Source organism: Vulpes vulpes, chromosome 9 (genome assembly GCF_048418805.1).
Source record: "Vulpes vulpes isolate BD-2025 chromosome 9, VulVul3, whole genome shotgun sequence".
NCBI lineage: Eukaryota > Metazoa > Chordata > Mammalia > Carnivora > Canidae > Vulpes > Vulpes vulpes.
Window position 1 is genome coordinate 97,470,485 of NC_132788.1, and position 24,289 is coordinate 97,494,773.

A 24,289-nucleotide genomic window follows, 5' to 3' on the forward strand; every position below is an offset into this window, starting at 1 on the left:
GTGCCAGCCGGGAACGGCCCCCACGTACGGTGGATGCCAAGGAAAACAGGAGGTGAGCTCATGGCCCGGCCACAGGCAGCAGGCAAGGTGGGCACTCTCAAGGCACAGGCTTCACTAGAAATGCCCAGGTTGGGGCTGACTTCTCCCACCCAACCTCCCCACCAGGCTCCCAGCCTTCTCACTCACCCTCTGTGGCTCCCTATTGCCCTAGAAGGCAGCCAGAGCTCCGCACTACTGGTACCACATCTCCTGAGCCCCAACATCTCTCCATCCTGAGATCATTCTTTCTAACAAACCAGGCTCATTTCTGTCTCAGGGCCTTTGCGTATTCTGTACCTCTACCTGGAATGCCTATCACCATCTTTTTGCCTGGCCATGTCCTCCTCAGCTTCCTGGTCACAGTTTAGTGTTCTCTCCTCCTCTGAGAAGCCTACCCAGATTCCCCACCCTAACCCCAGGCTATGCCAGGCACCTTCACTGGAGCTCCCACTGGTGCCTGTGTATCCCCATCACAGCTCTGGCCCCTTTGCATGATTATGCAGCCTCCTCCCCACCCACCTGGGCTCCTGTGGAGGGAGGAGTCCAGTCTGGCTTCTTCATCCTATGTCAGGAGTCCAGCCTACGACATGATATACAGTAGGTGCTCAATGCGTATTTGTGGGATAAATAAATGTGTCTGAAATTTCCCCACCTCCAAGCCATAATTCTGCTGGAATTGGAATTCTCACCTTTCCCCTGCTGATGTGAGTCCTTTCTTTCCTTCAGGCTTTCCTTCCACCTCCTCCAGGAAACCCTCAGTGACTTCTCTGCAGCCTCCCAAGAGAACAGATCTGGCTATGACCCTACTCTGACTTCACTCATGCCCCTTGCAGTGGCTTTAGGCTAGCCACTTCCCCTTACCGGGCCTTAGTTTCCTGATCTGTACAATAGAGGCTTCAAGCACTTGGAGGGTGGGGTGGAGAGGGTTAACTCCAGAAAGTTGAGGTGTTTTGTAGCTCAGGAGCAAGGCTGGGCTGGGAGGGACGGTTTTCCTGATTAGCAGTAATTTTTATTTTTATTACAAGCTGTTCCCACAGCAGCTGGAGCAGAGCTCGGAAGGTATGGCGAAGTCTCCACTAACAGAAGCCCTGGCCACCCCCCACAGATCTCCTCCAGCTGGAGCTCTTTCATTTGTGCACTCCCCTGCTGAGGATGGGCTTCCACACAGCCCACTACACAGATTGGGAAACTGACTGGGCTCCCAGCCAGGCTGCCCCCACCCCCCACTCACTAGCCAGTGAACCAGGGAGAGAGAAGACCATAAATCTGTTCCCAGATTCACTTACAGCTCTCTAGACCTGGGCAGGGAAACTGAGAGTCTCTGCTCTCACTTGAGCCCCATTTTCCTGTAATAATGATAACCATTAACAATGGTACTTATTACCGCCATTGTGCAGGGGAGGAAACTGAGGCACAGAAGGACATCATTCGCCCCATTTTGAAGCAGCTGAGTAAGGAGTGGAGGGCCAGTCAGCCTGACTTAAGCAGAGCGGGGGGTGGAGGCCCTTTTAGCCTCTCTTGATTTTGTTTCCCCAAATGTGAGTTGAGGGGAGCCGCCATGGGGATCGCCTCGCACTCAGCTATGTCCCATCCTTGGCATACAGCAGTCATGCAGTAAATACGGCTGTAAGAGGGCTGGAGGGTGATCACACCTGATAACCCGCCCCACCGACCTCTACATTCAGTTTCCCCCGTGACTCAGTTTCCCCCCTCATGTCCAGGTTCGGCAACACCGGGCGGGGCCTTGAACGCAGAGGCCAGCGCCATCTGTTTACCTTGCGGCTGGGCGCTGGGCAGGGCCGCGGGTGGGCCGTCCCGGAGCCGGCTGCGCCCTCCCGGATAAATAGGCCCCGCGGGCCTCGTGGGCAGCAGAGAGCGAGCTGCAGTCCAGCTCCCCGCCGCCGCCATGGTTCCTGCCGCCGCCTGCGTTCTCCTGCTCACCCTGGCCGCCCTGGGCGTGTCGGGTCAGGGCCAGATACCACTAGGTAAGCCGACCCTTCCCCCACGCGTGGCCTCGATCCCCTACCACACCGGAGGACCCATGGGGCCTAGGGTCGCGGCTCCTAGGGGCCCGGGACTGTTCGCCGGGACGTGCAGGACGGAGAAAGCAGGCAGCAGGGCAGAGGAACGGAGGGCGTCCCGGGTCCCCGCCGAGGCTCCGTGAGCACTGGGGTTGGGGGTCCCCAAACCCCGAAGCCCCATCAGCGCCCCCTGTCGGCGCAGGTGCAGATCTAGGACCGCAGATGCTTCGGGAACTTCAGGAGACCAACGCGGCGCTGCAGGATGTGCGGGAGCTGCTGCGGCAGCAGGTGCGGGCCAGGGTGGGGAGACAGGGAGTGCGGGGGCGCGGAGAGAGGCCTGGAAGAGGAGGGGGAAGGAGGATGGGAAGAGGTCCCGGTGGAGAGGGAGAGGGTTCTGGGTACCAGATCCGGGGAGGAAGTTAAAGAAAAGAGGGAAGGGGGAGTTCCAGGAGTAGAAGGTTCGGCGAGAGAAGGCAGGGGTCTGTAAGGGAGAAAAGGAAGTCCCAGGGAAGGAGGGGAGGGGCTGGGAGGATAGGGAGTCGGGAGGGAGGGGACGGGGGTGTTGGAAGGAGTCTGAGGGAGGGGAGGGGGACCCAAGGGAGGAAGAGACGGATAGGTCCGCGCCGACTACACCCCGTCCCCTTGCACCGCAGGTCAAGGAGATCACGTTTCTGAAAAACACAGTGATGGAGTGCGACGCGTGCGGTGAGCGCAGCTGGGGCGGCAGAGCCGCGGCAGGCGGGAGCTCGAGAAGAGATGGGGAGACAGAGACAGAGACAGCGGAGGAAAGACGAGGAGGAAGAGACAGGAGGAGAGGAGGCTGACAGAGATGGAGAGATTGGATGAGGGATGGAGAGAGACGAAGGAGGGGAGGCAGAGACTATGGGAAGGGAGACGGCGGACACGCGAGGAGAAGCAGAGGCCGTGCGAGGGATGCAGGGAGATGCGGAGACGCTGAGGGAGAAGCCGGAAACGGACGGGCACGGAGATACAGAGGAAACCTGACGGCCGGGAGCGCGGGGCGGGGCGGGGCGGGGGCTGAAAGCCCGGGATCTCGCCACGCCCGCAGGGGCGGCCCCAGGAAGGGACGTGGTCGGGGTAGACTCTGCCCCCGGGGCGGGGCCCTGAGCAGCCCTCCTGCACTCCCCGCAGGGATGCAGCCCGCGCGCACCCCGGGGCTGAGCGTGCGGCCCCTATCCCAGTGCGCGCCCGGCTTCTGCTACCCCGGCGTGGTCTGCACTCAGACCGCAAGCGGCGCGCGCTGTGGCCCCTGCCCCGCGGGCTTCACCGGCAATGGCTCGCACTGCGTCGACGTCAACGAGGTGCGCTCGCCCCCCTCCACCCCGACGATCCCCCTAACGCCTGCCCCCACGACTACCCACCTTCCCAACAATCTCCTCCCCCGATGAGGGCACTCACCCGGAGGACCCCTTCATCTCTGGGGGCGTACGTCCAGACCACCTTACCGGCGGGGGGCACCCACCCCGACCACTTCCCTCACCACCAGGGACGCCGGTCCCGCCAACCCCTTCCGTAGCCAGTGACGCCCGCCCCGACCACTCTCCTACCGCCTGGAGTGGCCCTGCCCAAAGACCCTCCTCACCTCCGGGGCTCACAAGCCCCAGCGACCCTTCTACCACCACGAGGCCCCCGCCCGTAAGACCCTTCCACCGCCGGGCACGCACGCCCCGACGACCACTTCCTCCCTCTGCTGGGGACGCCCGCCCTCGCAACTCCTCACCCCGCCCTTGAACAACCAGCCCGCGCCACTCCCAGCTCGCCCCCCTCTCCGCCAGGTCGCTCCCCTGGCCGGATCAAGGCAAAGTCGTGTCTCACCCCTGGGATGGTGGCCTCTGCCCCACAAGGCAGCACCCCCCCAAGTGCTGGCTAATGGCCTGAATTTTCTAAGCTCAAGCCCCCAAAATCCTGAGGCGCCGCTCTCGAGGGGGCCCACCTCCCGGATCCTCTGACTCCCCGTGGCCCTTCCTCCCCCAGTGCAACGCCCATCCCTGCTTCCCCCGCGTCCGCTGCATCAACACCAAACCCGGCTTCCGCTGCGAGGCTTGCCCGCCGGGGTACAGCGGCCCCGCCCACGAGGGCGTGGGGCTGGCCTTCGCCAAGGCCAACAAGCAGGTGAGGGCCATGGAGGGGTGGGCGCCAGGAGGGAATGGGGGGGGGCTCATTTTGTTCAATAAACTGGTCCTCCAGCCTTGCGGCCAATTTCCTACCTCGCTCCAGCGGGAAGGGGTGGGGACCGCGGCCTGGGGGATGGACAGAGTAAGGGTCCTCATTAGGATGGCTGAGGTTGGAGGAGGAATGTAGGGGAGAGGTAGGATACAGAGGGGACGTGAACCCGGTGGGAGGTCTGGGGGTTTGTGCGTGTGAGCAGTGACCTCTGCGCCCCCTGCCATCCAGGTTTGCACGGACATTAACGAGTGTGAGACCGGGCAGCATAACTGCGTCCCCAACTCCGTGTGCGTCAACACCCGGGTAAGGCCCGGGAGGAGTGGGGAAGGATGGAGACACTGGGGGTGGGTGCGAAGCGGCAGGCAGCCCAAGCTCACTGCCCACGGCCCCGGCCCAGGGCTCCTTCCAGTGCGGCCCTTGCCAGCCCGGCTTCGTGGGCGACCAGGCGTCTGGCTGCCAGCGGCGCTCGCAGCGCTTCTGCCCCGACGGCACGCCCAGCCCGTGCCACGAGAAGGCCGACTGCATCCTGGAACGCGACGGCTCGCGATCGTGCGTGGTGAGTGCGGGCGAGCAGGGAGGGGCGTGGCCTGGGTATGGGGGGGTGAGGTGGGCTGGGATGGGTGGCGATCACGCCGGGGCGCCAACTCGCTTCCCCACCCGCAGTGCGCCGTTGGCTGGGCAGGCAACGGGCTCCTCTGCGGCCGCGACACGGATTTGGACGGCTTCCCCGACGAGAAGCTCCGCTGCTCAGAACGCCAGTGCCGCAAGGTGGGCGGGGTCTGAAGGGCGGGCACGGGACGGCGATGGGCGGGGCTCGCTGGCCACGCCCCTCACGCCCGCTGTGCCCGTCCCTAGGACAACTGTGTGACGGTGCCCAACTCAGGGCAAGAGGACGTGGATCGCGACGGCATCGGAGACGCCTGCGACCCGGATGCTGATGGGGACGGGGTCCTCAACGAGCAGGTGGGGCCTACGTCGGATCCTAGGCAAGGCTGGGTGGGATGTGGCTTGGGTGAGGGAAGTGGCCTCAGAGGATGTGGACTCGGGGGTCCGGGAAGGATGAGGGCGGCTCTGCGGAGGAGGCGGGGCCTCGGAGATGGGCTGGTCTAGGGAGTGACATTTGCCCCTCCGGGCCTGGTTCCCCCCCCCCCCGCCCCCGCCGCCCCCTTAACCGGCCCTGTCCCCCAGGACAACTGTAAGCTGGTGCGGAACCCAGACCAACGCAATGCGGACGGCGACAAGTGGGGTGATGCTTGCGACAACTGCCGGTCCCAGAAGAACGACGACCAGAAGGACACAGATCAGGACGGCAAAGGCGACGCCTGCGACGACGACATCGACGGCGACCGTGAGCGCTGAAGCAGGGGGGAGAAGAGAGGGAACCGGCACGGAGGGGTGGGGCTTGCCTGAGGGCGGAGCTCGCCTAATTTTGGAAGCCGCAGTGGGCGAGCTCCCCCTGGGCTCTGGGGACGACCATAGACTGTGTTCTGGCGGGCAGAAAAACGCAAGCTGGGACAGGGCGCAGAAGGTAAAAGGCAGGAACATTTGGAGGGGGGGGGGGGGGAACGTGGGCCCTGTGTCAGATGCTGCAGGGAGTAGTAAGTAGGAGAACAGACGTGAATCTGGAGTTTAAGGCCAGGAAGGTGCCCATTTTATACCTGGGGCAGACATGTAGGGTGGTGCATTCACAGTGCCAGCGGAGGGTCCCCCTGAGCTTTGCTTGTGAGATGACAGCCAGTCCCCTCACCCATCGTCCATTCATTACGTCTCTGAAGCTTGGGCCGGTAAAGGAGAACTTGATTTAACTTTGTAGCTACTGGGAGCCAGGAGAGGCGTGGGACTCTGTCCCAGGCTAGCCCCAGGTTTGCAGCTGCCTTGCTGAAGTCAGCCTTGCCCCTCCCCCATCTTGGAATCCTTGCTGTCCCCCTACTTCTTGCAGGGATCCGAAATACGGTGGACAACTGCCCAAGGGTACCCAACTCAGACCAGAAGGACAGTGATGGTGACGGTGTAGGAGATGCCTGTGACAACTGTCCCCAGAAAAGCAACGCAGACCAGGTGAGAGCGGGCTACACACCAGCTGGGTTAGATCCCTGAGGTGAACTCTAGACTAGTCTAGACTCTAGTCTAGTTAAGAAGACTGAAATCCAGTCTAAGCATGGTGGGGGTGTCCCATGGGGGTCAGGATGACCTTGGCTCTGGAACTGGGTGTGGGTGGGAGGCTTGTGAATTTCCCTGCCCTGATTTCGGACTCCTGCATCCACCCTCCCCAGAGGGATGTAGACCACGACTTTGTGGGAGACGCTTGTGACAGCGACCAAGACCAGTAAGGAGGCCATGTGGGGTGGGAGTGGGGACCGAGGGTGGGAGGCTCCGACCCAGCACTCTGGGAAATCTCACTCTGTGTCCCACTCACCAATTCTAGGGATGGGGATGGGCACCAGGACTCACGGGACAACTGCCCTACAGTACCGAATAGTGCCCAGCAGGACTCAGACCACGATGGCCAGGGTGACGCCTGCGATGACGACGATGACAATGACGGAGTCCCCGACAGTCGGGACAACTGTCGCCTTGTGCCCAACCCAAACCAGGAAGATGTAGACCGTAAGGCAGGGGATGGGGCCTGTGGTGGGATTGAGGCTGGTGTGGCAACCTTGGCAGTTATGGGCGGGGCTGGGACGTGGTGTGGGCGGGACCGACAGCAGGTGTGGGCATGACTAGGCCTTGAGCGATGTTGGCGCTGACCCCACCGCCTATGTCTCTCAGGGGACGGTGTGGGCGATGCGTGCCAGGGCGACTTCGACGCGGATAAGGTGGTGGACAAGATCGATGTGTGTCCGGAGAATGCCGAGGTCACCCTCACCGACTTCCGGGCCTTCCAGACTGTCGTACTGGACCCCGAGGGCGATGCGCAGATTGATCCCAACTGGGTGGTGCTCAACCAGGTTGGGGCCAGGGCCCAAGGCAGAAGGTGGTGGGAACGCGTCTGAAGCTGGGGGCGGGGGAACCGAGGGCCCACGTGGCCCTCCTGAAGCCCTTTTTCCTGTCAGGGTATGGAGATCGTGCAGACCATGAACAGCGACCCCGGCCTGGCTGTGGGTGAGACAACGAGAGGGGCTAGGCGGTGCAGCCAACCAGATAGGGGGCGTGGCCAGCGGCGGGTCTGAACGCAGGAACCGCAGAGCCAGCTTGGGTCTGGGGTCAGCGGCTGGACTGTTCTGGACTCTGAAGGACCGTGGCTCTGGAGGCTGTCGAGGCTGTCGGCCGACTCAGGGGCGTGGTCATGCCTTCGGCGGTGGGGATGGGGCGGGTCTGTGCGTGGGGATCTGGGGCTAGGCCGCAAGCTGGACTCCGAAGCCACGGGGGCGGGGTTGGACACACCAGGGCCCCGGTGGGGGTAGGGATAGCGTCCTGGAACCCCACTGGTACCCTCCTTCCCCCAGGTTACACGGCCTTCAACGGCGTGGACTTCGAAGGCACGTTCCACGTGAACACAGTCACAGATGATGACTATGCTGGCTTCATTTTTGGCTACCAGGACAGCTCCAGCTTCTACGTGGTTATGTGGAAACAGATGGAGCAGACATACTGGCAGGCGAATCCCTTCAGGGCGGTAGCTGAACCTGGCATTCAGCTCAAGGTGTCTGTGGCCCTACCTGACCTCTCGGTCTTTGTGCTCTCTAGAAAGCCCCAAATCCTTCCACGGACTCCCAAAACCTTTACAGCCCTGTCCCCAGCATCAAGCTACAGACCTCAAAGTCCTCCCAACCACCCCCCTTTGGATTCCCACAGGCCCTCAAACACTCCTCCCAGGCCCCCAATCTTCCTTTGGGCCCCAAAACCTTCTTATGGAACACTAAACTTTCCTTCAGGTTCCAAATTGTACTGCAGGATCTGTGGGCCCTAGTATGTCACTGAAACGCTGCAGCAAACTCCCCAATCCTCTTATCCCATGGACACCCAAAACTTTCTAGAGGTCTCTAAATCCTCTTGCAGACCCCCTCCAAATCCTCTCAGACCCCAAACCTGTCCATGGACTCCCAAATACTCTAATGAGATCCCGGACCATCCCTGCCCCCAATATCCCACCTGCAAATCTCCACATGACCCCTAAGAAGGCTTCCTTGCAGGTTTCCCATCCAGGCACCCTAACCACCCACCCCCCACTGCCAAGACGTACAGCTCCCCACCTGTCCCACAATGCAGGGTTCTGGGGCTCCAGTAGCCTATGCAGTCTCTGACCCTGTTCCTCTGTCCCTGGGCTTGGTAGGCTGTGAAGTCCTCCACAGGCCCCGGGGAGCAGCTGCGGAATGCACTCTGGCACACAGGGGACACAGCATCACAGGTGCGGCTGCTGTGGAAGGACCCCCGCAATGTGGGTTGGAAGGACAAGACATCCTACCGCTGGTTCCTGCAGCATCGGCCCCAAGTGGGCTACATCAGGTCGGGATCTCATCCCTTGCCAATGGACCAGGAGTCCCTTGCTCTGTCCTGGCTCCTAGAGATTCAGGGGGCCTCAGTCCCCTTATCTGTAAAATGGAAATGATGTGGGCAATTAGAATGAACTATGTTTGGCTCTGGGACATGACACTCCTCCTGGGACCCAGGACACAGCAGGTCCTCACATAGAAGGTAGGCTCCCTGTTTCTCAGTCCCCACTCTGCACTGCCAGAAAGTCCGGGCACTCTGGTTAGCACCTGCTGTGTCCATCCTCTCACACAGGTCAGAAGCCCTACCTGCCCTGAGTGTGGTCCAGGCGGTGGGGGGGACATGGCCCCCACTCCCAGATAGGAGGGGGGGAACCCATCTTCCAGGACAGACGCCAAAGTCTCAGAGGGGAGAGCTTAGCCCAGGGCCCTGCCTCACTGTCCTATCCTCTTCATAGAGTGCGTTTCTACGAGGGTCCTGAGCTGGTGGCCGACAGCAACGTGGTCCTGGACACAACCATGCGGGGTGGCCGCCTGGGGGTCTTTTGCTTCTCCCAAGAGAACATCATCTGGGCCAATCTGCGCTACCGGTGCAATGGTGAGGGGAGTGAGCATCTGCCAAGGAGGGTGGGGAGTTCATCCCACCCAGACTCACCCCAACTCACCTGCTTGCCCTTTCTCCCCAGACACCATACCAGAGGACTACGAGACTCAGAGGCTTCTGCAGGCCTAGGGATGGGGGTGGGGACCCATTGCTGGAAGATGGCCACCATCGTGGCTACCCTCACTGCGACAAGCAGGGAACTTGGCACCTGGCTCCAAGAGGTAGCTGCCCTAGAGGGGCTCAGAAAGGACAAAATAAAGTGTGTGTGGTGGAGTGGCTGGCTGTGGTCTCTACTGCAGAGAGATTGGGGGTGGGGCCTCTGAGGGAGGGCTGAGCAGGGACCCCAAACTCAGCTTGCTGCTGACACCCCTCCTGACTGGCTAGGGCCCAGCAGCCTGACTAGGAGTGTCCAACCCCGATATGGGAGGCCTTAGGCCTGCTGCTGCACCCTATCTACGTGAGGTCTTAGGCCTGGATCCCCACCACTGAGTGCCTGCCCCAGGATCCTGGAGGGGGTGGGTCCTTCCCCTTCCAGACAGGCCCAACTAGCTGGCCAGGGGTGGGGGTGAAGGGCTCATGCCAGTGTGCCCATATTCGTGTGTGTGTGTGTGTGTGTGTGTGGCACCTATGTGTGGCTCCCACCAGGTATACCTTACTAGGTCCATGTTTCATCCCCAGTGTGGGGGGAGGCGCAGGAAAAAAGGGGAGGAGGCAGAGACGAAAACATTGGATTTTTATTATGTTTCATTACAAAGGATGCAAAGGTACAAAGACAAAAGCGTCCACGCCAGAGAGGATGGGCAGGGGCCGGCCGAGTGCGCCCTGAGCCGCCCGCCCCCACCCGCCATGGGCACCCAACCCACGGCCCACGGGACATCCACAGCAGAGTGTACATGCTGGGGAGGGGGGCAGAGCCAGCCTGGGGACAGAGGAACACAGGCGGAGCAGGGCTCGGACCAGCAGGTTTGCATATATCAGTGGTGCCGCCCAGGGGGGCAGTTTTCTATGGCGGGGCACAGCGGGGTCAGTGGACCTTGGCTGCCAAAGCCCCCCTTCTCAGGGCCTGGTGGCAAAGGCCACGGCTGTGTCCACCTATCCCAAGTGGGCAAGAGGTCAGAAGTGATGGGCTGGATGGGTTGGGCATCAACTGCCCCCAAACTCCAGAAACCTGCGAGATGGGGATAACACCACTCCCGGGATGTACCAAGTGTCCCTGGCATCTTGGGACAGGGTACTGAGGGCTGGCCAAGAGGACAGAAGGCAGAGGGAACTGTCTGGAGCCAGCATCACTCTGACATTCAGCCCTTACTCCTGACCCTGCCAGGGAAGCTTAAGGGCTCAAGACCCATGGGTCTGAGCCAGTGACAGGAGGGAAACTGAGGCCCGGGTCACAAGGATCTTTTTCCAGTTGCCACCCCCCCATACCTCTGAGGTACCCTAGCGCCCAGGCCTGGGTGGGGGCAGGTCACCTCACCTCCCTCCTGGGGAGTGGCCACTTTGGAGAGAACATGTCTGTGGCCAGTTCCCTGTGGCACACGGAGGGTTATAGAGGTGCCTGAACCCCACCCAACCAGGAACCCTGGAGGCCAAAGGCCAAGAGAAACCATGGACTGAGACAGTGCAGGCTGGGCAGGGCCTGATGGGGGAATGTTCCAGGAACCCCCAGTCACACACCGTGAGACTCCCAGGAGGTGGGGGCCCAGGTTCCAAGGAGAAAGGAGCAGCGACAAATCCGGATGCCCCCATACCTAGGCAGGCCTCCAGCAGTGGGGGAAACATGCATTCCCCACACCCCTGGAGCTCTGCAAGCCAAGTGGGAAGGGCTCAGGTGGCCACAGCTCCCTTACTTGGAGCACCCACAAGCAGTGACAGGACAAGTCCAGGGGCACTGGGTACCCTCGACCTTGCAGCCCCCACACCCTACCCCCACACTGTAAATACTGTGGCCTCTTAACCACGGTTCTATGAGAACCCAGGGAGGGTGATGGGTGCTGCTGCTGCTGCTTTGTCAGGACCAGGGTAGGGGATGAGGGCCCCCTAATACTACCAGGCCTTACCACACCCAGCCTGTACCCAGGAGTGGGGATGCTTCTTTGGGAATGCAGAAAACCCAGAATCCAGTTGGGGGTGGGAGTTTGGAAGGATATTTGAACCAGCTCAGGGTTGGCTGAGATGTGGAGGTCTGGGGAGGGGGGCTCAGCTCCCCTGAGGGCCTCTCGAAGGACAGCCCCTCATAGGGGCTTATCAGGTCCAGGATGCCGGATGTGGGGGAAGGCAGCCCCTGCTGCCTGAGCCCCGCCCAGCTCCCCCACAGACCTGCACCTGCTCCCATCCTGCCTGACCAGGCTGCAGCTAGCACCTGGCATACAACCTGCAAACCGTACACCCACCCCTAGACATAGGAATGGACATAGAGCCTTCTCACCCTCCGTGTGGGGGTCTCATGGTGTCTGACATCCAGCCTTGCCTGCTCCACTATGACACATGGGCCTCACAACAGGGCCCACCTGGCTAGGCAGCCTCCAGGGAGCGCAGCCACCCAAAGAAATCAGGCCACACACAGTCAGAACCCTTCTTCCCAACCTCCAAACCCCAGAAATAGACAAGATCAGAACGCAGCTGCAAAGGCAGGACCCCTGCCCTTAATGCATACCCCTGGGGCAGGCGGGTGGCTCAGAAGCCAGCAGGGAGGTCTATTTGGAGGTGCTGCTGTGGCAAGGGCCACAAACACACACGGCTGTCCTTCCCTTAGGCCTGGCTGTTCCCAGGGAGTCCTATGGACCACAATGGCTGGGCAGACGGGACCCACCGTAATTTTGCTCTGGCTTGGCCCCCACAGGGGAGCGCAAACAGTTTTTGGATGCCGTTAGCTGTGGGCCTCTAACGTTTGCTGAAAGGTCAATCTGCCTCCTGAGCTTTCCACTGCGTGTTCAGAACCCCTTGCCCCAAAGGGCAGGCCACCCCCAGCCCTTCCTGCCCAGTAGAGTGCCGGGAGGAAGCAGGGTATGTGAGAACAGGGAGGCCGCTGCAGGACGCCCTGAAGAGCGCTGCCTACCTTCCCCCTGGAAGGACTCAGTGGGGATGGAGGTTGGCATGGGTACCTGTGACAGGGAACACAAGTCTGACAAGACCCCTTCTCCTCCCCCACATCAGCCCTGGACACTGTGGAGGGTGACTTTGATGGGTACGTGTTGAGGGGACAGGGGCATAAGCCCTCTTCTCTGGAGAACACAGTGAGGGGCTGATCCCAGGCTCTACTTTGGGCCACAAGTGTCCCTGGGGGTAATAAACTGTCTTGGGGGCTGGGGAACAGAGGGTAAACTGAGGCAGGCGGGAACATACTTGCTTGTTCCCGGGGCAGAAGTTCACACAGCTAAGAAGACTGAGATTGGGAGCACTGGGGGGCAGTGGCGGGGGGACAGACTGGCTTGGCCTCTGACTTCACGTGGGCTGAGCATTCCAGGCCTGTCCCGAACGAGCGAGTGAGCAAGCGAGCACACAGGCGGCGGGTCTATATACAATATTCAGGGGCCCCGGCCCACCCCTCATGGCGCAGCTCACCTAAAATCACAGTATTTTCACATCACAAAGGGCTGGTTCCCTTAGGCTGTCCTGTTTCAGGAAATCTTGGCAATTCAAGAATATTTAGTAGAGAAGCAATATTTAAGAAATAAGCACAATCCCCCGTTGCAGACCTCAGGAGGCCTGACCAGGCCCAGGCAGGAGTGTGAACCCTTTGGGGACACAGGGACATCTGGCCACTGGCTCCTGGCTGGGACCCCCTCCCTAGGCAAACTGCACCTATGCCCGTCATGGGCCAAAGTGGCCATGTAAATACAATGTCACCTGTGCCCCTGGCCCAAGGGATGTGGGACATAGGCCGCAGGGGGTGGAGGCCCTCCCTCTCCTGCCCATCTGCACTGAGGACTGGGCGCCAAGCAGACAGGAAGGAAGGATGGGCTGACGAGGCTCCTTCACAGGGTCCCCGATGCCTTGTTTGAAAATTGCATCCAGGAAGGTTGCTTGTAATTTTATTAAGGCCATTTTTTTAAAAAGTTCTACACACAAGTCTAATGATAATCAAACTCTTCTATGTACATGTAGTTTTTCTTTTAAAAAAAAAAATTCTCTTTGCTCCCAGCCCCTGCCTCAATAAGAGGCTGGGCCCTCGACTGGGACGGACTGACCCCATGTCCCCAAGCCCACATGAGGGCAGCAGGGGCCAAATGACTGAGGAAGGAGCCTTCTTGCACCTGTGGCCGCCCAGACGCTTGGCCATGTGCTAACAGCCTGGCCCGGGAACGAGAGGGAGGGATGTCGCTGGGATCAATTCTGGCTCCCACAAGGACGGAGCCAAGGGCTCTCAAGACCTAGAGGCAGTGGCTGCAACACCACAGATAAATTATGCACCGAGCAGAAGGTGCCAGCCCAGCCTGCAGGCCAACGAGCCAGCGAGAGCTCGAGATCCAGCTTTGAAGGGATGAGACAGAAGTTTCCACCTCAGAGCAGCAGACAGAAAACAAAGACACCCCTGCCACTTTACCCCCAGGCCCTGGGGGGCACATGGACAGCCCCCAGCATGGCGGCCAAGCCCAGATGGTCACCTCAGCCTCCAGAGCCACTTCAAAAAGCACTCGGAAAGCTGCCACTACAACACACACTGCTCTTTGCCTCCAAATCCAGCCCTGCCAGGAGGAGCCATGAAAGGGGTGGCTGGAGAGGACAAATGTCAGCCGGTTCTCGGGGGTGGGGTTGGGGGAGAGGGCAGCCTCATCACGGGGTGGGGTGGGGGTGTTAGGGCAGAGGGGCTGCAGCTGCTGCCAGCCTTGGGGTCTGGGACTAGTCCTCCCTGAGGACCGGCAGGCACCTTGAGGGTGGCCAGGCAGAGGTGGATCTTCGAGAGACCCTTAATAAAAGCCGTGGCTCCTTCCTGGGAGTCTGCCACATGGCTGGAGTGGAGGCACCTCCGGCCACTTGGAGCTTCTGCCAGAGACCCTAGCAGGCCCAACCCGCCCTCACTCAGCCCTTCCATTTAGAGATAACGTGCGCCTTAGCTAAAACGGCCAGAGACACAGCTCAGACCCGGCAGGCAGCAGATCGCTTCCAGTTAGCTTAAAAAATATGTAACATGGGATTTCTGGAATAAAAACATGCTCTCAGGCAAGTATTGGATTGAAGGAGTCAGCTACTCATCTACAACAAAAGTGTAAATACAAACCAAAAGAAACAAATAAACAAAAACACAACAAAAATACCCTGGCCACCCCCTCCCCACCCCATTCTTTAAATAACAGTAACAGTGACCACGGTACAGAGAAGAAAAGATGAAAACAAGTTGAGAGATGAAAACAACCCCCAGAAATAATCCTTGCCTCCACATGCAAGCCCTGGCAGGCCCCTTCATCCTGGCCAGGGGGCTTCACTTTCAGGGCAAAGGTGGCCATAGAGGGATCTGGCTGGGGGTGGGCAAAGCGGGAGCATGGGTCCCGGGAAGATTTAGCTGCTTTGCATGCTCTGTTCACACCTTGTAGTCTACCTCCATGGGACGGATTCTAGCATTCTCTGAATGTGCTCAGAAATATAAAAGACAGCAGTCAAAATAGTGTTTATTTCACTTTGTGTCTGCCCCTCTCTGGCACCTTCTCCCTTTGGCAGGGTGGGGCTGGCTCGCTACCTAACCTTGGGCTGGGGGTGGCGGGCGGGTAGGGGGGGCCAGGAACGAAGGAAGGCAGTGAGAGCTGGACAACAGTCGGAAAATGCACCTCAGCCCACCGCCGCCATGGACCACAGCGCCCCCTCCAGGCCGGCGGCCCTGCCCAACATGCTTTCCGCATTTTACAGGGGGACGGCTCATGGCCCAGGGTGGGGGGCGAGAGAGCACGCGCAGGGAGGATCCGCGGGGGTGACACGCGGCCTCCCGAGGGAGGTGGACAGCTGAGGGCGGGCGGGTGGGCAGGGGGCGCTTGGCGGCATTGCAAGCTCAGAATCACAAGCTCGGCCGTTTGCGAAGGACGGAGCGCGGCCGTCCCTGGGCTCAGGGAGACGCCGTCGGGACCACTGACCGGCGGGGTGATGGAGCCGGGGGCTGGGCGGCGATGTGCCAGATGTGCAGCTCACAGACGGTCCATCCGGAAGGTGTCCTCTGTGGCCGGGTCGGCCAGGACCATGTCAGGGTCGTTGAGCATGTGCAGTCCGTCCAGGGTCAGGGGGTCAATCTTGAGTTCATCCAGGGGGAACTGGTTGTCGGAGTCGAAGCTGACGTCACCGACTCCGGCCAGTGTGCTGGTCAGTTCTTTAGAGAGGCTGGGAGGGGACTCTCCCGTCACTGGAGGGGAGGGCACAGGACAAAAGTCTCAGTGTGGCCCTGGCTCCCTGTTCTCAGGTCCTGTGCCTCCAAGCCCCCCTTAAAATGCTCAGGGAAGAGGGGCTTGGGCCACACCAGGGGTGCTGACCTGGGGGTTTGCCAGGAACTGGCAAATGTCTAGGGACATGTTTAGTTGTCCTGACTGAAGAGGGAATGCTGCTAGCATCGGGTGGGTGGAGACCAGGGAGGCTGCTCAGCACCTCAGAATGCACAGGATTGTCCCACCAACCCAGGGAAAGGTCCAGCTCCATGTATTAGCAGTCCAAGGCTGGGAAGCCCTGGGCTAACACCTATGTCACAAACATTCAGTGTGAGCGGGAAGGGGCAAGGGCCTCTCCTGCTCTACCAGGATATTTCCTCTATGTGCATCACTGAGAAGCAAGCTGGGGTGTGATTCCCCCCCACCGCCGCCCTGCGAGACCCAGGTTCAAACCTGGACTCTTTCTTCCACTTGCAGTGAGACCTTAGGCCTTAGTCTCTCAATATGAGACAAGGGCATAAAAGTCCTGGTCTTGGGACTCCTGAGTGGCTCAGCGGTTGGGTATCTGCCTTCAGCTCAGGGCGTGATCCTGGAGTCCCAGGGATCGAGTCCCATATTGGGCTTCCCGCATGGAGCCTGCTTCTCCCTCTGCCTGTGTCTCTCATGAATTTTTAAAGATTTTATTTATTTATTTATGAGAGACACACAGAGTGAGAGAGACAGAGACACAGGCAGAGGGAGAAGCAGGCTCCATGCAGGGAGCCCGATGTGGGACTCAATCTTGGGTCCTCAGGATCACACCCTGGGCTGAAGGCAGGTGGCACTAAACTGCTGAGCCACCCAGGGATCTCCAATAAATAAAAATCTTAAAAAAAAAAAAAAAAAAAAGCCCTGGGCTTTCTAGGCTTTGGGGGGGCAGAGGGGCCTAAGTTTTCTTGTGCATTTGAAGCTACTGCCCCCAAAGCATCTATTGCAGACTGATGCTCACACCCCTCAGGTAGGGAGGAAGCACTACATGTCGTGGTCGGGGGGCGCTTCTGGGCACAGGCGTCTTCTCCATCCTGGAGATGTTAGTGGGACCACGAGGGGGTGTCAATCTTAATCCTGAGACAGTCCTGGCTTGTAAGGAAATCGCTTTCTTTCAATAAAACTCAGAATCTACAGGATGGGGCAGAGGCAGCAAAGGGTCTGGGTTCCATGCTACATGGAGCAGGGACTTACATATGTGCTATGCATGTCCCTAGACGTCTGGGTGCTGTGCTTAGGCTGTCTGGGGATTCTCACTGCAGTGTGTGTGAGTGGTTGCATGTATGCTGGCTGCATGTGACAAGCCCTAGCAAGCAGGGCTCACCCCCTAGTCACCATTATACTCAGCTAATGGGGTTCAGGGACCTGGGTAGCAGAAGCAGGGCGGGGTGAGTGACTGGCTCTGTCCTCTTCTTGCTCTGACCATGGGGCACAAGAAGCCTGGTCCAGGGTCCAGTGTGTCCCCCGGGGCCTATTCCAGAGCCCAGCAACAAGTCAGAGTTGGTGGGGTCTGGCCTTCTTTGAACCAGTCTTAATACGACTCATCCTGCAGGGCAGGAGCACCATCTCCCCTGAGAACAAGGCCTCTTGAAGCTGCCAGGCCCCATGGAGGCACTCTGCCCAAGAAGCCCATCCAGGATGCCACGGCCAGGTGGCCTCACCTGTGAGGATGATGTTGGGGATGCTGCTATGGCTGGGGTAGCCAAGCTGCTGCGTGTCTGGCAGGCTCCCATGGCTGCCTGTGAGGCCCATCATGGCCGCCTGTGAGTAGTTGAGTGTCGAGCCCGGGCTGTACAGGCTGCTGGAGCTGATGGCATTCTCCATCATGTTGAACTGCTCCAGCTGGGGGGAAGCACACAGCATGAGGCTGGCCCTGCTGAGCCCCTGGCTATTGCTGGCTGGCTTGTCCTGCAGCAACTGGGACCAACTCCTCTGCAACAAGCCCAGCGCCTGTACTCAGATACTGAGGGCGCTGTTGAATATGAGACTCTTACCCTAAGGTCTCCCCCTCCTCCCTCTCTGAACCTGCCCAGGCGTGTCCACACACGGCCCCTTCAGGGCTTTGCTGGATGGATGGATTGATGGAAGGATGGATGGGTGAGTGACCTGCTCCAGGAAGAAGCCAACCCTACTCATGCCCACATGCCCTTGACCCTGACCTCTACACAAAGCCAGCTCCACCTCCCAGCAAACCCACATGCACAGCCCACGCTGAGGTGCCAATGCTATAGCCACTGCCTGTCCCTGTCAGTGTTCACTGCCCACCCTCCCTACCCCTCTGCCGTTGGCCTTATTCTGTGGGCCAGGCACAGGTGCCTGAGGAGATAAAGCGAAGCCACCCCTATCCAAGGCCTGGGACAGGAGGGAGCCTTAGGAGCGAAGCTCACGCCCGAGGGGCGGGCGGGGTCCGGGTAAGCGTCTGCTGTGGGCGCTGTGACCCGGGCACCCGCTCACCTGGTGGGACAGAGCATTGGCCTGCCTGGCCGCCATCTGCTGCTCATAGTACGAGTCCCCAAACACGCTGCCCAAGGTGGAGGAGTGCTGCAGACAGAAAAGAGGCCTGCTGTCATCACGGTCCCCAAGACCAGGTCAGGGACTGCTGGGGCACGGTATCTCCCACAGGCTGGTTGTACCCATAGGGAGGCCCTGAAACCCCCCGGGGAAGATGCTCAGGATAAAGTAGGTTGAGCATCTATCTCAGGCCTCCTGGGACAGTCCACACCTTCCAGGATGGAGGAGTGCCCCCCCCAATCCCAGGATGTTTCTTTTCACTACCTGCTCCTGGGGGGCCTCTGTACCCCAATATCCCCCAAAGCACCTTCTACCATCTCCTCTACTTGAGCTCAGGTATGAGTGAATCATGTCTCCATCAGATAGAAGACAAGGGGGCCACAGGGATCAAGAAACCCCCCTGACAGGTTCCAGAGGAAAGCATTGACTGGGGCCAAGGTGTGTGTGTGGGGTGCTCTGAATTTCAGCATGGGAAGTGCACTTGATGACCCTTGTAAGGCCCCCAGCGAGACACGGGACATGGTGGCAGTCCATATACACGTGGACAGGATGGGTGCACAGAGCCAGATGCCAGCTGAGCAAGCACAGGACAGGCACACAGAAAGCTACCTGCCCATGGCTGCCTGCCTGGGGGACCCCAGGGCCCATGGGTGGGCAGGGAGCCCAATCTCCTGCTCCTCTAAGGCCAGCTGGGGGCCAGGTCTGCTCCTGGGAGAAGAGCAGGGGACTAGGGACCCTCACAGGCAGTAGAGATGCCAAGAAAAGGAGCTTGGAGCCCCTGCCAGAGAGAAATGGCAGAATGGAGCCTGGTGGGATGTGGGAGGGAGGAGGGGCAGCCAGTGTGTGGCCAGAGCTCACATGAGGCACCAGGCCTCAGGAAACACAACCACAGCCCAGACCCAAGTCTGTTTCCTCCTTGGTGAGTAGGCTGAGAGCAGAAAAACAGCCAATTTGGCAAAAATGTCACCTTTGCCCTCAATATAGTTAGCTTCAGTTTTGGAAAATGGGGCTGCAAGGTTGTGGCTAGGTTTCCCCACAAAGGAGGAAGCAGGTCTGTTCTGGGATATGTTTCCATCCCCATGGCCTTGGCATCAAAGAGGCCTGTCACAAACAGGGGACCTAGGCTAAGACTTCTTTTGTGAGGCTGCCATGAGTTTGAAGAAAGGTCCGCTCAAAATGGAAGGGAGGAACACAGCACATAGTACCGAAGGCCAGCTGCTTAAGGCCCACGGTACAGACCAGATAACAACGTCCACTTGAGGCTGGGTAGGCTGGGGAGAGGAGGGGAGGCCCAGGCCCACAGGACCACTGAATGCAACCTGGGGACGCAGCTGCAGTGCGAAGCCACCCGGCCTCCACCCGGCACGGTCTGCCCCCCAAGCGAGTCTCTCGGTCATCTTAAGCCCATGTCTGGTTGAGTACAGACAACCTGACAGCCCTGACCTCATGGCTGCTTGAGCTGCCAGCCTCCTTTGCAGCACCCAGTGACTGGATGGACAGACCAACACACAGACATGGGCTTGACGAGACAGCAACACACTTTTTGTCTAGGATGGATGAACCCCCTTTGGTCTTGGCAAATCTCTCCTGGGACAACTGCTCCACCCTTGAATCTCTGTCCTGCTGCCTGTGTAAAAAGGCACATTACTCAAGGACCAGCCCCAGAGACAGGCCCCACTTGCCATTTCCCCTGCCTGGACCCCTTCTCCCATCTCTCAGCATCCCATGACACTCCATGACCAGACTAGCCATTTTTTGGGAGTCACAAGAGCTGGGAGCTAGCATGGATGTATCGAGAGCTTGCAGACTCCAGGCTGACCTCTGGCCTGCCCTGAGCTCACTGATGCCTCCCCACCTGCCTATGGAGCAGGAAGCTACACACTGATGGTCCCAGCAGGACCCCAGGCCACTGCAGAGGAGTCCTAGGAGAGCCCCTCCTATATAGCAGGTGGAACCATGAGGGCAGCCTTCTTGAACATGATACCCACCATCTCAAAACACAGGGCCCAATTTGGGTGCACCTCTGAGAACTGGGGAAGTAAGGACAGCAGGGCACATCCCCTGGGACAAGGGAGCCCAACATTGTTCTTGCATGGTCCTGTCTGGTGGAATAGCTTCTCTCCCCTCCTTAGCAGGGAAGGAAAATCCTATTGTCCCTGGGGCCAAGAAGGAGGCTTCAGGGCCTGGGGCACTGCTCTTTCGCAGCAGCTCCTGGGAGTCTCTCAGCTTGGTGACATTTTGGGGACAGAGAGGCAAGGTCCTGAGGAGGCTCTGCAGTATGGAAATTTCGAGCCCAGATGTCAGCTTTGTGGGCACCTCCTCTCCTCTGGTGGAATACTCCAGTCAGGATTCAGCCACCAGGTGAGTGGTGCTAAGGGGAATTCTGAGGTACCTGGATGTGGGTAGGTATGCATGTATGTGTGCCAGGGACTGGAGTCCAATTGTGTTGGGGGAACACCCAAGTCTGATGGATGTGGTCAAGCCCTGCCTGTAGCGTGAGGCAAGCCTCAGTCTCCTCATCTGTTGAGATGGGGACATAGACCCCTGAGAAGCTGTGGTGCCACTCAGAGGAGCTTCCTTTCAGGACATGCCTTCCTGTCCTGAGGCAGAGGGGAGAAGAATCTGAGGAGTCAGGGTCCCAACCACAGGCCAGCCATCACCTCAGCTGTGTCCCAAAGCAGGAGGAGAACCCCTCCAACTTCTGGAAGTCTCGTATGGGCAGGTGCAGGGGGGCTGTGTGCACGGGCTGTTTGACACATGCTCTGAGCCCCATGCTGAGGTGTCCCCAGCTGCTGGGCAAGAAGCCAGGGTGTGGCCAAAACTAAGGTGACTAATGCGAGTGAGGGGCCCACCACCTCCAGACAGGGCTCTGCAAAGGCCCCAAAGACACAGTGGGGACATGGCAGCTCCTGGGCTGGGCCTGGCGGGCAGTGCCTCCTTCTCCCTGCCCTGTTGGAGTGGACAAGATGGGATGCAATGAGGCATGAGGCACAGGTGATGGGGGACAGATACATGGGGGATGCAAAGCAAGGCTGGAGTGCAGGGTGCTGGGAGAGGGGAGGCGGCGTCCCTTACTTGTGGGGAGCTCCCAGGGGAGAAGCCTTGATTGGAGACAGGTGAGGTGGGAGACTGGTTAGCCGGGGAGCCGGCACTAGCACGGTACTGCTGCAGAGCCGGCGCCTGTGACAACAGACAGGTCAGGACGCGCGAGGGGCCCCAGGCCTGGCATCCTGGGACTGGCCATTCCCCACTGGGCATCCCCCCAAGACACCTCCCACCACCCATCAGGTGAACAGAGTGTCAGGAGTATCTGCAAGAGGTGTGGACCCCTGAGCCCTGTCTGAGCCTGGGGTCTTTTGGGTGCCTGCCTCCAAACCCAGCACCCAGAGGGCTGGGGGGATTGGTCGGAGAACTCAGCTTCACGGAATCACACAGAGGGCTGTGGGAGGGGGACGGCGGGGTCCACCTTGACTCAGCAGGCTTCAGAAAACCCCCATGAATGCACACTCACACCCACACCCACATACATGCGCACACAGCCACATGTGTGTACATACAACAAACACACCCACACACAGGCGGGCATGGAAGGCTGGGGCAGGGAGGTGCTGCCTTCTGCTGCCGACTCTGGGCAGCTCCCTCGGCTCTCTGAGCTCCATCTCTGTGCTCTAGCACATCCTGTCCACCACAGGGGGTGCTGGGACCAACAGCAAAGGCCATATGGGGCACGCCCCAGAATAACCAGTCCTGGGCAATCACTATCATTGGCATCACTTGGGACAAAACTGACTGGTACACTATCCAGAGACCTCCAAGGGGCAGCAACCTCAACTGAAGGACAGAGGGCCTTAGCTTCTCACCAGGGGCAAGATGGGCTGAGTCAGGACCTACTGTGTGCCTCTGGACAAACTGTCTGACTTCTCTGGGTCTGTTGTTTACTGAGGTCTGGATGCCTAGCCCAGGGCCCCATAAATGCTTGATCACCCCCATTTCCTCAGTGGTCTGTTCTGAGTAGTCTGGGATAGGGACTGAGCCTATCCCGGAGGGGTGGCGGTGGGGGGTGGGGATGGGAGCTCAATGAGCAAGGTATCAGTGTTTGGAGGTACCAGCACAGTCACTTGGCAATGACTGACTGGGGGCTTCTCAGAGTTGAAAAGAGGAAAATGTCCAGAGGGATATTCTTGCCTGCCTGCACTAGCAGATACTCAAGAAGAGGCTACAATCCCAAGGGAGCCAGATGTCCCTGGTGGGGGTGCCGGGCAGCACACTCACTGGCCTGAGAGCCTGGGGAGGTAATGTCTGTGCACCTGGCCCGGACACCCGTGCCTCCATTGTCTGCCCAGCTCAAAAGTGAGGCACCACTGTTGGAGGGTGTCAGGGAATGAGGTAGCCTGGCAGGCTCCACCACCAGAGCTGCCTCCACACCAGCTGTGTTTCTGACAAAGAAAAAACTTGCACACTTTCCTGTCTGGGGTACCCCTGGGGTCTGCCCTATGAGGAGTCAGAGAAGTTTGGAAACAGGTCTCCATTCACCCACCTGCCCAGCTCAGGGGGACCTCGTCTTTGCAGAGCACATGATATTCTGATGACGTTTATTTTGGGGTTGGCAGCCAATGGCTGAATGGAGAGGACTTGCTGTACCCCAAACATAGTCCCCGTACCTTGGATAAGGCCCAAGGTAGCTGTGATCACCCCCTTCCCACCAGGGCAAAAGTCTAATCAAGAAGGCTTGGGGTATAGAAGTCAAACCAAGCACCCATTAACCTGAGCCCAGGAAAGGGGTCCCATGGGTTGAATGTCCCTCTTGGCCCAGGGCACTGTGCACTGCATGAACCACAGTGGGGGCTTTATACCTTCTCCCCCTCCACGTTCCCCTCCATCTCTGGCTCCCAGAATCTGTTCTCCAGGCCCTGAGAGCTCTGTGTCCTCCCTGCCTCCAGGGGAGCCATTGCAAGTAGCAAGCGCTGAAGTACTGGACAGCAGGGGCCATGGGGGAACCTTGGCAGCCAGATACAGGGTGGCCCGTCTTGGGTGAAGTTTGGGGCAAAGGATCTATGCTTGGAGTCTCCACTTCCTCATCTATACATGGGATGACCTCAGCCCAGCAGTGTTTGCCTCAGCTCTGACCCCTGGCCACCCTGGCCTTCAAGTGGAGTCTCGAGGAGGCTTCAGTCAGATGCCTGAGTGTCTTTGGGTCTTGGGAGCCCAATGGGGGTCTCCCATAGTTCCCTGGATCCTCCTGCATGAGCCCCCCAGCCAGGCCCCACAAAACCCCATCCTAGGCTTACCGAGGTAATGTCGATCCCCATTGGCGGCTGGCCCGGGTTCTCTGGGGGGGACTGGGGGAGAGAGGACGGTACCGTGACCGCGAGTGGGGGCAGCTGGGGGCCCCGCGTCAAGCTGGCACTTGGCATCAGGGGGCCACCTGGGGGGAGGCCGACGGGCACCTGCGGGGGTGGCGGGGGCGGCTGCTGCTGGGATGCGGGCGGTGGCGGTGGAGGGGGCTGGGGCTGCGGCGGCGGTGGCTGCTGGGAGCCTGCCTGGGTGAAGAAGGCGTAGGGCAGCTGCTGCTCCAGAGACAGGGCATCCATGGCCACAGCCTGGGGGAAGAGGAGGGTGTCAGGTGGGAGGCTACTAGGCAGTAGGGGCCAGACTGTGAAATACCTGGTCCCTAGGGATGCTCTATGGACTAACATGCTCAGCAAAGACGTCACAGATAAACAAAGGGACATCCAGACCCCAGATAGGGGAAGCACAAGCCTAGAGAGGGCAGGCCTTGTCCAGGGCCAGAGTAACAGGTTTGCCTGTGGGTGGACAGGGCCTGGACTTCTAATCCAGTTGAAAGTGCTCTGCACCCAACAAAGTTTTCCTTTGTCTTTGCCACACACCAAGAGGTAGGCCCCACCTTTTGTACCCCCTCAGGCTCAGGAGGTCCCTGGCCTCACTGACCCAGAGTTTGCTCACTGCAGGCAAGCCCAGGGTGCCACATTCCCAGCAACCCAGCAAGCAGCCTGTGCCTAGCCCACTCTGGGCAGGGAGGAGTTAGAGATGGTATGGATGATACATGTGCTGGTGTGGCCACTTGGTAATGACCAGCTCAAGTCTTCTTGGAGTTGGACAGAGGAA

The 24,289-nt window shown here is 59.5% G+C and overlaps 2 protein-coding genes across 10 annotated transcripts in view; one reads left to right on the forward strand and one right to left on the reverse strand.

Moving 5' to 3' along the window:
- The first annotated feature begins 1,829 nt into the window (after positions 1-1,829).
- COMP (cartilage oligomeric matrix protein) lies at positions 1,830-9,554 on the forward strand. Its single transcript, XM_025989849.2, has 19 exons — positions 1,830-2,024; positions 2,263-2,348; positions 2,714-2,765; positions 3,213-3,382; positions 4,056-4,193; positions 4,476-4,550; positions 4,645-4,803; positions 4,911-5,015; positions 5,103-5,210; positions 5,436-5,595; positions 6,187-6,305; positions 6,521-6,573; positions 6,673-6,854; positions 7,017-7,195; positions 7,301-7,349; positions 7,694-7,890; positions 8,521-8,693; positions 9,136-9,275; positions 9,364-9,554. The coding sequence occupies exons 1-19, from the start codon at positions 1,946-1,948 to the stop codon at positions 9,408-9,410; spliced, it is 2,271 nt and encodes a 756-aa protein (XP_025845634.1). The 5' UTR covers positions 1,830-1,945; the 3' UTR covers positions 9,411-9,554.
- Positions 9,555-9,997: 443 nt separating this feature from the next.
- The window catches only part of CRTC1 (CREB regulated transcription coactivator 1), a 78,186-nt gene continuing 63,894 nt past the window's right edge, over positions 9,998-24,289 (reverse strand). For 2 of the 9 annotated variants that reach the window (XM_072721168.1, XM_072721164.1), the window contains 6 exons: positions 23,611-23,763; positions 23,452-23,502; positions 21,239-21,343; positions 18,107-18,193; positions 17,314-17,494; positions 9,998-15,606 (listed from right to left, as the gene is read on the reverse strand). In XM_072721168.1, coding sequence (XP_072577269.1) covers positions 15,395-15,606; positions 17,314-17,494; positions 18,107-18,193; positions 21,239-21,343; positions 23,452-23,502; positions 23,611-23,763 — 789 coding nt within the window. In that variant the 3' untranslated portion in view covers positions 9,998-15,394. Of the gene's footprint in view, positions 15,607-17,313; positions 17,495-18,106; positions 18,194-21,238; positions 21,344-23,451; positions 23,764-24,289 lie in introns of all 9 variants that reach the window. The other 7 variants (XM_025989596.2, XM_025989595.2, XM_072721165.1 and 4 more) reach the window with 6 other exon arrangements.